The 14,719-nt window shown below is 48.7% G+C and overlaps 1 protein-coding gene across 4 annotated transcripts in view; it reads left to right on the top strand.

Annotated features, from left to right (window-relative positions):
* LOC130125415 (dystrobrevin beta-like) overlaps positions 1-14,719 on the top strand; it is a 105,887-nt gene that overhangs the window by 39,021 nt on the left and 52,147 nt on the right. For all 4 annotated transcript variants that reach the window (XM_056294988.1, XM_056294987.1, XM_056294986.1 and 1 more), the window contains exons 7-11: positions 1,138-1,240; positions 1,438-1,604; positions 7,327-7,451; positions 9,506-9,577; positions 13,233-13,310. In XM_056294988.1, the coding sequence (XP_056150963.1) occupies positions 1,138-1,240; positions 1,438-1,604; positions 7,327-7,451; positions 9,506-9,577; positions 13,233-13,310 (545 nt within the window). The remainder of the gene's footprint in view (positions 1-1,137; positions 1,241-1,437; positions 1,605-7,326; positions 7,452-9,505; positions 9,578-13,232; positions 13,311-14,719) is intronic.

The raw sequence follows: 14,719 nt of genomic DNA, 5'->3' as shown, positions 1-14,719 counted from the left end.
GAGATACACCACCTATTTGCCAACATGCAGACAAAATTGTCTCTGGTCATGTTTTCCCCTTTTTCTCCCCAGTTGTACTTGCCTAATCACCCCACTCTTCCGAGCCGTCCCGGTCTCTGCTCCACCCCTCTGCTGATCCGGGGAGGGCTGCAGACTACCACATACCTCCTCCTCCCATACATGTGGAGTCACTAGCTGCTTCTTTTCACCTGACAGTGAGGAGTTTCACCAGGGGGACGTAGCACGTGGGAGGATCACACTATTCCCCCAGTTCCCCCTCCCCCCCGAACAGGCGCCCTGACTGACCAGAGGAGGTGATCCCCTTGTTGGTAGGCAACGGAATAGACCGCTACACTACCCGGACGCCCCTCAACAGCCATTTTATTAGAAATACACAATCAAGGGTGTCCGGCTGGTGTGGCGGTCTATTCCGTTGCCTACCAATAAGGGGATCGCCGGTTCAAATCCCTGTGTCCCCGGTTTAGGATTGGGGCGTCCCTACAGACACAATTGGCCGTGTCTGCGGGTGGGAAGCCGGATGTGGGTGTGTGTCCTGGTCGCTGCACTAGCGCCTCCTCTGGCCGGTCGGGGCACCTGTTCAGGGGGGAGGGGGAACTGGGGGGAATAGCGTGATCCTCCCCCCGGTGAAACTCCTCACTGTCAGGTGAAGAGAAGCGGCTGGTGACTCCACATGTATGGGAGGAGGAGGCATGTGGTAGTCTGCAGCCCTCCCCGGATCAGCAGAGGGGGTGGAGCAGAGACCGGGACGGCTCGGGAGAGTGGGGTGATTGGCCGGGTAGAATTGGATAGAAAAACTGGGAAGATCCAAAAAAGAAAAAGAAAAAAAAGGAAGTACACAACCAGAAAGACCAAGGAGGAAAAGCATTAAAACAAACAACAAGACACATGTGGAGAGTGTATGTATGTCCAGGAGAGCGAGCGTGTCTGGTGTGGCCTCATGGGGCTTTGGCGTTGGTCATCTCTAACCAGCTAGCCTCCCTCAAGGAAGGTTTGATCACACCCACAATGCCACAGACCACCTGTCCTCGGTGTCCCCTACGTCTTTGTGGCGTGTTACTTGGCAGCGAACGCTGCAGACTATGTCTAACTGCTTTTCCCCTGCGTTACCTCTTGCAGAAGAGGGTGACGCTCAACACCTTCCTGGACATCGCTGCCGAGCCTCCTCCCCCGTGTCTCCTCTGGCTGCCTCTGATGCACCGCCTGGCAAACGTAGAGCATGGTAGGACTCGCAGCCATACGCAGATGTGTGCAGCAAATGAGTGCAATGAGGAGATGGATAGGTCAGTCTTTTTCCTCTCTCTCTCCCCCCCCCACTCTGTGTGTCACCTGCTCTCTCTCTCTCTCTCTCTCTCTCTCTCTCTCTCTCTCTCTCTCTCTCTCTCTCTCTCTCGCTCTCTCTCGCTCTCTCTCTCTCAGTCTACCACCCTGTGACTTGCTCCTACTGTCACAGGAGCGGCATGACAGGGTTCTGCTATCGCTGCCTATGTTGCCGTGGTTACCAGCTGTGCCAGGATTGCTTCTGGCGTGGCAATGCCAATGGGTCCCATAGTAACCAGCATCAGATGAAGGAACAGTCCTCCTGGGTCAGTACCGATACGGTAACTCCATGTTTACAGAAGGACTTACTGTAGGCATGTGTGGGTGGGGGGGGGTGTGGGGGGGGGGGTGCACGCGTGCGTATGATGAGTGGAAACTAATCATTTTTTGTAGACAATGGTGACAGGCCAAATCTATGGTCAAATGTTAATTTCCCTTAGAGAAACTTGGTTTGCACGTTTTATCAATCAAAATAAAAGTACCACACAACACAATGAAAAACAGACATAACAAACAACACTTTACATGACACGGCATGACATTCCAGTCATTTAGCCGACACTTTTATCCAAAGCTACTTACAATAAGTGCATCACTTAACGTAGGAAATCAGGAGAACTACTGGTCATCAGAGGTCATAAGTGCATCTAAACAAGCATCTAAGCACAAAACCAGTGCTACAGTAAAAGTGCAAGAAAGAGATTTTTTTGGTTTTTTTTAAATGAGTGAATACAATAAGTGGTAAGAACAAGTAACAGGGTACCAGTAGTTCTTGAAGAGGTGAGTTTTCAACCTGCGCTGAAAGACGGGCAGCGACTCCGCTGTCCTGACATCAGTGGGGAGTTCAGTCCACCACTGTGGGGCCAGGACAGGACAGGGGGCCTTTTCTGTCCTAGCTATTAATTTGCATATAGCTCCAATGGCGATGGGCGTGGCTGGACATCGGAGCACAGGAGAGCCACGCATATCAATAACTCCGATAACGACGGGCGCGGCCAAACATCGGTACACAAAAGAGTCACTCATATCTATGGCTCTGTTAGCAACGGGCGTTGGTAAACATCGGAACACAAAGAGCCATGGACATCTATAGCTCTGACAACGACTCCTAGAGGATAAATTCTGAGTCTCATCACCAGCCAGTCAGACTAGCTCGTCTAGTCAGAAAGGCACGAACTGAGGAAGCCTCCTGGATGAGAGGCGAAACATCTTCACGGATATATACCAAGTCCAGTTGCACTTGATTCAACTCCTTTAGATAACCATGACCTGGATGAATGAGAACATTCACAGACACTGAGAGTGTCACAACAAAAAAATCAGTCCGCACCTTTCCAAACCAGAAACCCTGGATGACCAGTGAGATCCGGCAGCTGCTGAAAGTCCAGGATGCAGCGTTCAAGTCAGGTAACTGTGAGGTCTACAGTGCAGCCAGATCCAACTTCAAAAAGGGCATCAGAAGAGCCAAACAAATAATCCCTACGAATAGAGGACCACTTTCACCATAACTCCGATCCCCGGTGAATGTGGCAAGGCATTCTTTCTATCACAGACTACAAGAGCTCCAATTGCAGCCCCACTGTCGATGATGCCTCCCTGCCAGAAGAGCTAAATCAGTTCTATGCCCACTTCGACAAGGACAATACTGACTCGGCCACAAAAATCCCCAGCCACCCAGAAAACCAAGTGCTCACTCTATCAATTGCAGATGTCAGAGAAGCACTGCGCAGAGTAAACACACGGAAGGCTGCCGGACTGGACGGCATACCGGATCGGGTCCTCCGGGAATGTGCCGACCAGCTGGCTGAGGTCTTCACAACTATATTTAACCTCTCAATATCGCAATCCATATTCCCAGCATGCTTTAAGACCACCTCTATCATTCTTGTCTCCAAGAAACCAACATCCACATGTCTGAATGACTACCGACCCATAGCGCTCACCCCCATTGCCATGAAGTGCTTGAGAGACTGGTTCTGACTCACATCAAAAATATTACCCCTCACATTCGACCCACATCAGTTCGCCTACCGTCCCAAAAGGTCTACTGAGGATGCCATTGCCACCGCCCTGCACTTTGCTCTGACCCACCTTGAACTTATCAACACATACATCCGGATGCTGTTTATAGATTACAGCTCTGCCTTCAACACTATCATCCCCGCCAAACTAAACACCAAACTCCTCTCCCTTGGCCTCAACCCCTCCCTCTGTAACTGGATCCTGGACTTCCTGACCAACAGACCTCAGTCTGTTAGGTTAGGTGACCACTCCTCCTCCACCCTGACCCTCAGCACAGGTGCCCCTCAAGGCTGTGTTCTGAGCCCCCTCCTTTTCTACCTCTTCACCCAGGACTGCCTGCCAACGCACCCTTCAAATGTTATAGTTAAGTTTGCAGATGACACCACAGTCATTAGCCGTATCACCAACAATGACGAGATGGCCTACAGAGACGAGATTCAGCACCTCACATCATGGTGTACCACCAACAATCTTGCCCTTAATGTGCAGGAGACGAAGGAGCTGATTGTGGACTTCAGGAGGTCTAGAAGCTGCAGCCACTCCCCCATACACATCAATGGGGTGGAAGTGGAGCGTGTTTCCAGCTTTAAATTCCTTGGAGTCCACATCAGCGAGGACCTTTCCTGGACATTAAACACCCGGGCCCTTGTGAAAAAGGCCCAACAATGCCTGCATTTCCTGAGGAGGCTGAGGAGCACCTGTCTACCCCCCAAAATTCTCACCAACTTCTACCACTGCACCACAGAGAGCATCCTGACCATCTGCATCTCAGTGTGGTACGGCAACTGCACCTCAGTAGACCAGAAAGCTCTGCAGTGGATCGTCAAGGCGGCCCAGCATATCACCGGTACCCAGCTCCCAGCCATAAAAGACATTTATCACAAACGCTGCCTTCGAAGGGGTCTGAGCATCAGCAGAGATCCCACCCACCCCAACCATGGACTGTTCTCCCCCCTGCGCTCTGGGAGGCGCTACAGGAGCCTCAGAGCCCGCACTACCAGGCTCAAAAACAGCTTCTTTCCACAAGCTGTTGCCCACCTGAACCTGGCCACCCACTAAATGTCTGTAGATATGTTTAAATATTTTGTACCCCAGCTCTCTTTTAACTTATTTTTAGCTTTGGTCTTCTTGTGTGTATATCTTATACTGTGTTTGCTGTGTTTGTCTGTGTCTGTCTTGCACTGTTTGGTGAAGCCACAGCCCTCATTTCATTTTTAACATGTGTCTGCTCATTGTTTTTAATGACAATAAAATGAATTGAATTGATTCAGGAGGGTGCAGAAGTGCTCTTTCTATCTTTCTGTGATCTCTTTCAGGTCAAGACACAGCTTACTTCCATCTGCCATTTTTACTGGTGATATCATATTGCTTCTTGGGCAATAGATGACTCCCAATGCAGAGAAGAGTCTATGTATATCATAGAGGTTAATTGGTGCTTGCTTATCCTTGCATTTAAGTCTCCTAAAATGAGAAGCTTGGCTGCGCTTGGTACACTGTCCGCTACTTCAGCCAATTTCTGGTAGAGATTCCTTGTCTTCATCTGGATACGCCATGGTTGGAGCATACACACTGATGAGTGATAAGAAGCGTTCTCCCCCCACAGGGACTCAGAGACTCATAATCCTCTCAGAGTTCCTAATGGTAGAGTGGGCAATCTGGATGCAATTCTGTTGGTAATGGCAAAGCCCACTCCAGCAACTCTCCTTCCATTGGTCTTTCCAATCCAGAAGAAGGTGTAGTTGCTCTCTTGTATTTGTCCTTGTCCTTCAATCCTTGTTTCAGTGTCAGTGCGGTATCTCTCTAGCTCCTAAGCAATCGGTGCAGTTCTTCTCTCAGATCTGGTGTGGTTGTCCAACATGGTCCGAACGTTCCATGTAGCAACAGTCAGTTTCACGTTCTTGCATTTTTGACCGCTGAAGTGAAGACCCGCTGGCCACGGTGAACCAGCCAGGTAGTTTCTGAGCAAGCTTTTTTTTTTACCCCACCTTTTCTAGGGGCTTCCCCTTACGGGGTGGGCAGTGCTTTCCCTGAAAAGGGCTGCCCGGACACTCACACAGCTGCCTCGACCCTTTTGTTTCCCAGGATTCAACAGAGTTGCGACCATCACATGTGAGTTGCCTATGTGCAGAGGTCCCGCTAGTAGCTTCCAGCTCCTTAAGCCTGCTATCGTCACATTCGTTCTGTCGCCATAGGACTTTGTGAAAAAGCTCTCCTTGTGAGGCCAAGTGGTAGTCTGCAGCCCTCCCCGGATCGGCAGAGGGGGTGGAGCAGCGACTGTGATGGCTCAGAAGAGTGGGGTAATTTGCCAAGTACAATTGGGGAGAAAAAGGGGGGAAATCCAAAAAAAACCAAAAAAAACAATTTTGATGCCTTTTTCAAATGGCACTTTCGTAACTACACTTTCTTCGTGTTCTTCAATTGCTCCTCGATATGCTATTTTTTCACAAGTGCCTCCAGGCCCCACTGTTCCTGCCAAGTACTGAAGTGGCACATGCATCGGAAATGTGTTGAATTTGCAACAAAATGAACTGTAAGAAGGAGAGGGAACTTGCATGTCAAATGCGGAAGAGCAAGTGATAGGTGCTAAAATACAAAGCTTAACATTATTCAACGTTTAATCCAATTAAATGTTTGAAATGGCTCAATATGTTGCCTCGCTTGATATCACCTTGTCTTGTGACATTGCTAAATAGTCTTCTTTTTCTAAAATGTGCATTATCCCATCGGATTATCTTGCGTTCTACCAAAATCTGCGACATTTAAAGAGTGTGACCTGCAATGTTTCTGCACCACGAGAATCACGTTCATTTGAAATAAAACTGAGATTTGTGGAATGTAAACAAACTCTTGTGACCACTGGTTGATGCCAAAATCACCGAAACTGAGGCGATTAAGGATAACCACTTTAAAGCTGATACAAGGACTTTTTCACTGATTATTTTATTTATCGGTCTCAATTTAATTTGAATGCCTTCACATGGCTGACATAAGCAAATGAGACTATCGGCAACAAAATCAGGAATCAGGAACCCTTTATTTGTCATTTCACTTCATGTACTTGCACACATAAAATGAAACGAAATGCCGTTTCCCCCAGCCCACAGCAGTACAACACAAAGACAAAAACACATCCAAAACCTACAAGAACACGCACACCCAAGCTAACACATGTATCCAAACTAAACAAAAAAACCTCACTGTCCCAAGGGAACCGACGCCAGCCAGGATGACTGTCAGAGCTGCCCGTCTGCATGGGCTAGCAGTTAGCTTAGCCTGCCCCTCTTCTGCGTCCTGTCAGACCGCCTTGGGTGTTTCCTCCTCGGGCGCAGCTCCAAGCAGGGGCCGTGGTTCATGGGCCCACCGGACGAAGCAGACCAAGCTCTCCCAGCCGTCAAACGAAAGCAACACGTAGACGTAGACGGTACTGGCTGAGCCCGCTGCAAATGCGAATTCGCACCGCCATCTTCCCACCGTCCTTAGATATTGCTGTGGGTTAGCTATGTGACTCAAAATGTTTGCGAGTTGCCACCGGGTTGGACCCCTCACAAGATCTGATGAAACAAATCGTGGCATTCCGACAGAATGACCTACATCACCTCTGTGCTGTATGTCCTACAAACGGATGTTCTTCCTAAACACCGCTCCGTTTCTCTTTAAATCAAATGCTGGAGCTGCCAGAAGGTGAATGTAGATCTTTGCCACAAGAAAGCTGTGTTGCAACCACTTTTTCCCACAGAGGGGCTTCCAAAGATAATCCCAAACTTTACCTGACAGGTTTAACTTGTGTGCTTACGTGGTAGCTGTTTAGTTGGAGAGTTGTTCTGATTGGAGCCATTAAACATGGCCCTCAAGACACCCGACAACGCCCGGTGGCTAGTTCAAAGATTCAGGGTAGGTAAGTCATAGTATTACTGTATGAAAGGAGTCTCTCTCACATTGGTCTGGTGTGTTTGTGTGTTTGTACAGAAATCACCAGCAGTAAGACTCGGCAGAGCTTTGAGCAGGACCCTCGGGTGTATGCCCTCCAGACAGCCCTGCCGCCCCTTTTATCCAGAGGAGCCTGAGAGGACCCTCAACCTGGCTAACATAGTGTAAGAACCAGCACCTCGTCCACACACTCACGGCGTATTAGACTAGCAGATGTGACGGCGTATGGGTAAGCGTAGCAGTCTATTCCGTTGCCTAACAACATGGGGATCGCCGGTTCAAATCCCCGTGTTACCTCCAGCTTGGTCAGGCGTCCCTACAGACACGATTGGGCGTGTCTGCAGGTGGGAAGCCTGATGTGGGTATGTGTTCTGGACGCTGCACTAGCGCCTCCTCTGGTCGGTCGGTACATCTGTTCGGGGGGGGGTAGTGTGACCCTCCCACGTGCTACGTCCCCCTGGTGAAACTCCTCACTGTCAGGTGAAAAGAAGCGGCTGGTGACTCCACATGTATGGGAGGAGACATGTGGTAGTCTGCAGCCCTCCCCGGATCAGCAGAGGGGGTGGAGCAGCGACCGGGACAGCTCGGAAGAGTGGAGTAATTGGCCAAGTACAATGGGAAGAAAAAGGGGAAGAAAAAAAAGAAGAGCAGTTGTATGACTTGGTGTTGGTATCTGGTTCAGGCTTTTGAGGTAGAGGAGAGCACGCTGCTTTTTCTGCTGCCCTGCTCATTCACGCAGCATGTCTTCCAGAAAATTGTTCTGCCTTGTACCACTTAACTACCTCAAATGAGTCTCTATAGAAAGGATTTAGGTGAACTCTTCCAACAAGTGCTGTAAGTGTAGGCATGTGGTGAACAGCACTCCGCTCCTGATAACGTTTGCAGACTGCTTTACCATCAGGACACTTGCAAAGAAACATGAACAAAGTTCCGTGAGGAGCAAAGAGTGGAGTAGGAGGAGCAGGGTGGATGGGATGAGAAGTCTGGGTAAGAGGAGCAGCATGGATGGGATGTAAAGTCCGGGTAAGAGGAGCAGAGTGGATGGGGTGTGAAGTCTGGGTAAGAGGAGCAGGGTGGATGGGGTGTGTAGTCTGGGTGAGAGGAGCAGGGTGGATGGGGTGTGTAGGCTGGGTAGGAGGAGCAGGGTGGATGGGGTGTGTAGCTGGGTAGGAGGAGCAGGGTGGATGGGGTGTGTAGGCTGGGTAGGAGCAGCAGGGTGGATGGGGTGTGTAGTCTGGGTGAGAGGAGCAGGGTGGATGGGGTGTGTAGGCTGGGTAGGAGGAGCAGGGTGGATGGGGTGTGTAGCTGGGTAGGAGGAGCAGGGTGGATAGGGTGTGAAGTCTGGGTAAGAGGAGCAGGGTGGATGGGGTGTGTAGGCTGGGTAGGAGCAGCAGGGTGGATGGGGTGAAGTCTGGGTGAGGTAAAGAGGAAGAGGTGGGGTTGAGATAATGACCTCGGCTGATCAGAGGAATTGGGGTGGTGTTTAGCTGAAGTGGGTGAAAATCAGCTTTTGGCTTGGTTCAGATTCAGCAGTAGGTTGTCGCTGCGGTGGGAATGTGGCAGGCAGGGTGGCGGTGGGCGTGTCTGCGGGGAGCCCCGCCTCTGGTGGGCGGGGCTCCCCGCAGGGTTTTTCCAGCGGCTGCGGACCAGCGTAGCGTAGGTTTAAGGTGCTGGGCTCAGACGCTCGGCTCACACGGCGCTGTGCAGGGCTCGCTCTCGTCACACGTGAGTAAATGTGTGCTCGGTAAATAAATGTACTCCTTCCAGATCTGTCTCTCTCCCTTTTGGTTTGCTGCGCGTGCCCTAGATCTCCCTTCCTCCCCCTCCTCTCTCCTCTCTCCTCTCTCCTCCTCTCTGCTGATCTTTGCCCCGTCTGTGTTTGCTCAGAGCGGGAGAATTCGCTGTTGCATGAATGCACTGCAGAGCATGTGAGAGTCCGTACGTGTGTGTGTGTGTGTGTGTGTGTGTGTGTGTGTGTGTGTGTGTGTGTGTGTGTGTGTGTGTGTGTGTGCGTGTGTGTGTGTGTGTGTGTGTGTGTGTGTGTGTGTTTCGAGTCATTGAGGAATTTCGTGTTTCAGTGTCTTTGTAATAAGTATCCATGTTAATTGTTTTATTCTATAGACTTGAACTGTGTGTGTGTGTGTGTGTGTGTGTGTGTGTGTGTGTGTGTGTGTGTGTGTGTGTGTGTGTGTGTGTGTGTGTGTGTGTGTGAGAACAGACCCCCACGCCCAGTAGAGAACACCACTGAGGCGATGTTGCTGTCCCCTACAACCCCAAGTTCACCCAAGAGGTAAGCAGCAGCAGCAGCAGCAGCAGCAGCAGAGCAGCTGGACAACAGATGGGTGTCAGGTCTTCTGGTGAAACCTGTTTCTAAGTCTGCTTAAATTCACAGTGTTTGTGCCCCTGCCACAGGGGCAGTGCACCAAACACACCTGCAGCTGCCCCCCCCCCCCCCGTTGTTTCTGTGCCTCTGGGGCAGCAGGGAAACCTGTTCCCCCCTTGTCTGCCAAGTGGTGTACTATGATGTCCGTTGGCGGATGGAAAAACTACATTATAGTTGGATTTCTTTGTGTTTTTTGGTTTTTTTGGGGGGATTTTCCCCCTTTTTCTCCCAGATGTACTTGGCCAATTACCCCACTCCTCTGAGCCGTCCCAGTCTCTGCTCCTCCCCCTGTGCTGATCCAGGGGGGGCTGCAGACTACCACATGCCTCCTCCCATACATGTGGAGTCACCAGCCGCTTCTTTTCCCCTGACAGTGAGGAGTTTCACCAGGGGGACGTAGTGCGTGGGAGGATCACGCTACTCCCCCCCAGTTCCCCCTCCCCCCCAAACTGGCGCCCCAACCGCTAGTGCAGCGACCAGGACACATACCCACATCCTGTTTCCCACCCGCAGACGCGGCCAGTTGTGTCTGTAGGGCCGCCCGACCAAGCTGGAGGTAACACGGGGGATTCAAACCGGCGATCCCCGTGTTGGTAGGCAACGGAATAGACCGCCATGCCACCCAGACGCCCTATAGTTGGTTTTCTAATCCCTGCACTAATCTGCTCTAGAGATGCTGTTCAAAAAGCCTCTCCTGATTCTCTCGTCTCAGCTACGTTTCCAACGGTGGGCCAACTCGCTGGTGTGGACCAACATCTCGTTTGTCCTTACTGGTGTGGACCAACATCTCATTTGTCCTTACTGGTGTGGACCAACATCTCATTTGTCCTTACTGGTGTGGACCAACATCTCATTTGTCCTTACTGGTGTGGACCAACATCTCATTTGTCCTTACTGGTGTGGACCAACATCTCATTTGTCCTTACTGGTGTGGACCAACATCTCATTTGTCCTTACTGATGTGGACCAACATCTCATTTGTCCTTATTGGTGTGGACCAACATCTCATTTGTCCTTATTGGTGTGGACCAACATCTCATTTGTCCTTACTGGTGTGGACCAACATCTCATTTGTCCTTACTGGTGTGGACCAACATCTCATTTGTCCTTACTGGTGTGGACCAACATCTCATTTGTCCTTACTGATGTGGACCAACATCTCGTTTGTCCTTACTGGTGTGGACCAACATCTCGTTTGTCCTTATTGGTGTGGACCAACATCTCATTTGTCCTTACTGGTGTGGACCAACATCTCGTTTGTCCTTACTGGTGTGGACCAACATCTCGTTTGTCCTTACTGGTGTGGACCAACATCTCATTTGTCCTTACTGGTGTGGACCAACATCTCATTTGTCCTTACTGGTGTGGACCAACATCTCATTTGTCCTTACTGATGTGGACCAACATCTCATTTGTCCTTACTGATGTGGACCAACATCTCATTTGTCCTTACTGGTGTGGACCAACATCTCATTTGTCCTTACTGGTGTGGACCAACATCTCATTTGTCCTTACTGGCGTGGACCAACATCTCATTTGTCCTTACTGGTGTGGACCAACATCTCATTTGTCCTTACTGGTGTGGACCAACATCTCATTTGTCCTTATTGGTGTGGACCAACATCTCATTTGTCCTTATTGGTGTGGACCAACATCTCATTTGTCCTTACTGATGTGGACCAACATCTCATTTGTCCTTACTGGTGTGGACCAACATCTCATTTGTCCTTATTGGTGTGGACCAACATCTCATTTGTCCTTATTGGTGTGGACCAACATCTCATTTGTCCTTATTGGTGTGGACCAACATCTCATTTGTCCTTATTGTTGTGTACCAACATCTCATTTGTCCTTACTGATGTGGACCAACACCTCATTTGTCCTTACTGATGTGGACCAACATCTCATTTGTCCTTACTGATGTGGACCAACATCTCATTTGTCCTTACTGATGTGGACCAACATCTCATTTGTCCTTACTGATGTGGACCAACATCTCATTTGTCCTTACTGATGTGGACCAACACCTCATTTGTCCGTACTGGCGTGGACCAACATCTCATTTGTCTGTACTGGCGTGGACGAACAGCTTCCCGTCTCGCACAGACCACCAACTTCTCCACAGGGATTTTCTACCAACCGCTAATTCCCCAGCTCATCTTCACTTGATATTGCCTCTTTTGTTATCTCCGAATGTTTTTCCTGTTGCACCCATAAATCTAAAGATGACTGTTGCTTACATGAAGTAACGAACCTTGTTTACACGGAGTAATGAACCTTGTTTACACGGAGTAATGAACCTTGTTTACATGTAGTGATGAACCTTTTTTACATGTAGTAATGAACCTTGTTTACATGTAGTAATGAACCTTGTTTACATGGAGTTATGGACCTTGTTTACTTGTAGTAATGAACCTTGTTTACATGGAGTTATGGACCTTGTTTACATGTAGTAATGAACCTTGTTTACATGTAGTAATGAACCTTTTTTACACGTAGTAATGAACCTTGTTTACACGGAGTAATGAACCTTGTTTACATGGAGTAATGAACCTTGTTTACACGGAGTAATGAACCTTGTTTACATGGCGTGATGAACCTTGTTTACATGGAATAATGAACCTTGTTTACATGGCGTGATAAACCTTGTTTACATGGAATAATGAACCTTGTTTACATGTAGTAATGAACCGTGTTTACATGGAGTAATGAACCTTGTTTACATGTAGCAATGAACCTTGTTTACATGTAGTAATGAACCTTGTTTACATGGAGTGATGAACCTTGTTTACACGGAGTTATGGACCTTGTTTACATGTAGTAATGAACCTTGTTTACATGCAGTAATGAACCTTGTTTACATGGAGTGATGAGCCTTGTTTACATGGAGTAAAGAACCTTGTTTACATGGAGTGATGAGCCTTGTTTACATGGAGTAATGAACCTTGTTTACATGTAGTAATGAACCTTGTTTACATGTAGTAATGAACCTTGTTTACATGGAGTAATGAACCTTGTTTACATGGAGTAAAGAACCTTGTTTACATGCAGTAATCAACCTTGTTTACATGGAGTGATGAACCTTGTTTACATGTAGTAATGAACCTTGTTTACATGGAGTAATGAACCTTGTTTACATGGAGTAATGAACCTTGTTTACATGGAGTAATGAACCTTGTTTACATGGAGTGATGAGCCTTGTTTACATGGAGTAAAGAACCTTGTTTACATGGAGTGATGAGCCTTGTTTACATGGAGTAATGAACCTTGTTTACATGGAGTGATGAGCCTTGTTTACATGTAGTAATGAACCTTGTTTACATGGAGTAATGAACCTTGTTTACATGGAGTAATGAACCTTGTTTACATGGAGTAATGAACCTTGTTTACATGGAGTGATGAGCCTTGTTTACATGGAGTAATGAACCTTGTTTACATGGCGTGATGAACCTTGTTTACATGGAGTAATGAACGTGTTATTTTTCTCTTGGTATGCAGGTTATGTAACATGGTTGCTCTTGGAAATGATGATGACTGTCCATTTTCTCTTTGTATGATGAAGCTTGACTGCTGCTGAGCGTATGAATGAGGAACATGCCTTGATAGCTGCCTACGTCGACCGCCTCCAGACAGGCTCACAGTGAGTGCAAGAGGGAGCGAGGGAACGTTAGCAAGACAGGCAGGAGGACACGGGGCTGAGGAAGCATAGCGCCACAGCAGTGCACATGTCTTACATAAAGCACGCTGCTTCCACAGTCCAGTTGCCATTCTGCCGTCTATGGGTTATTCTCAGTCACGTGACTTTTTCATTGACAAACAGCTCCGCCATGTTGGAGGACGGCTGGACCTTAGCAGCCACTGTTTACACTGAAGTTCTCGTTGTCGATCTGTGTTTACAGGAGCGAAAGTTTAAGCGAAAATCGGACAAACGTACGGAAATAAAACATTGCAGTTGTGAGCCATTCATTCATTCATTCATTCATTCATTATCAGCCGCTTCTCCGCAGTCGGGTCGTGGTGGCAGCAAGCTAAGTAGGGCACTCCAGACCTCCTTCTCCACAGCAACGCCCTCCAGCGCCTCCTGGGGGATCCCAAGGCGTTCCCAGGCCAGATTAGACATGTAGTCCCTCCAGCGAGTTCTGGGTCCACCCCGGGGTCTCCTCCCAGTTGGCCGTGCCCGAGAAACGTCCAAACGAAGGCGCCCAGGAGGCATCCTCATCAGATGCCCGAACCACCTCAACTGGCTCCTTTTAACACAAAAGCTTGAATGCTTTTGACGCAGTTGTGATCCACTCTTCGAAAAACAGTTTGTAAAATAAATTTTACAAAGTTCTGAACTAACAGCCCAAAGGATCAGATTCGAACCACAGAAACAGCGCAGAAATCAACCATTGTAAAATATGGAACCACGACAGCTGTTCTGTATGAATCAAACCTTGAAACAAATTCTGTCATTCTGACGGTTAAGAATACGTTTAGCGTCGCGGTGAGAGCAGCACAGTAGCCTATGGAATGGAGCCGTTGTCCTCCAACGTGGCAGATGTGTTGCCGTCACGTCATATGAGAATAACCCATTGGCTGATTTGAGCGACGTGATTGCGAGGTTCCGCTGAAATTATTGCAGTGGAAAGTTATTTTATTGATACTCCACAACACTGTTCTTCTTCTTCTGGCTGCTCCCGTTAGGGGGCGCCACAGCGGATCATCCATTTCCATCTCTTCCTGTCCTCTGCGTCTTCCTCTGTCACACCAGCCACCTGCATGTCCTCCCTCACCACATCCATAAACCTCCTCTTTGGCCTTCCTCTTCTCCTCTTCTCTGGCAGCTCCATATTCAGCATCCTTCTCCCAATATAACCAGCATCTCTCCTCCACACATGTCCACACCATCTCAATCTTGTCTCTCTTGCTTTTTCTCCAAACCGTCCAACCTGAGCTGTCCCTCTAATATACTCGTTCCTAATCCTGTCCTTCTTCATCACTCCCAATGAAAATCTTATCATCTTCAACTCTGGCACCTCCAGCGCCACCTCCTGTCTTTTCATCAGA

Source organism: Lampris incognitus, chromosome 15 (genome assembly GCF_029633865.1).
Source record: "Lampris incognitus isolate fLamInc1 chromosome 15, fLamInc1.hap2, whole genome shotgun sequence".
In the NCBI taxonomy this organism is placed as follows: domain Eukaryota; kingdom Metazoa; phylum Chordata; class Actinopteri; order Lampriformes; family Lampridae; genus Lampris; species Lampris incognitus.
This window is presented reverse-complemented; position numbering and strand designations above follow the sequence as displayed.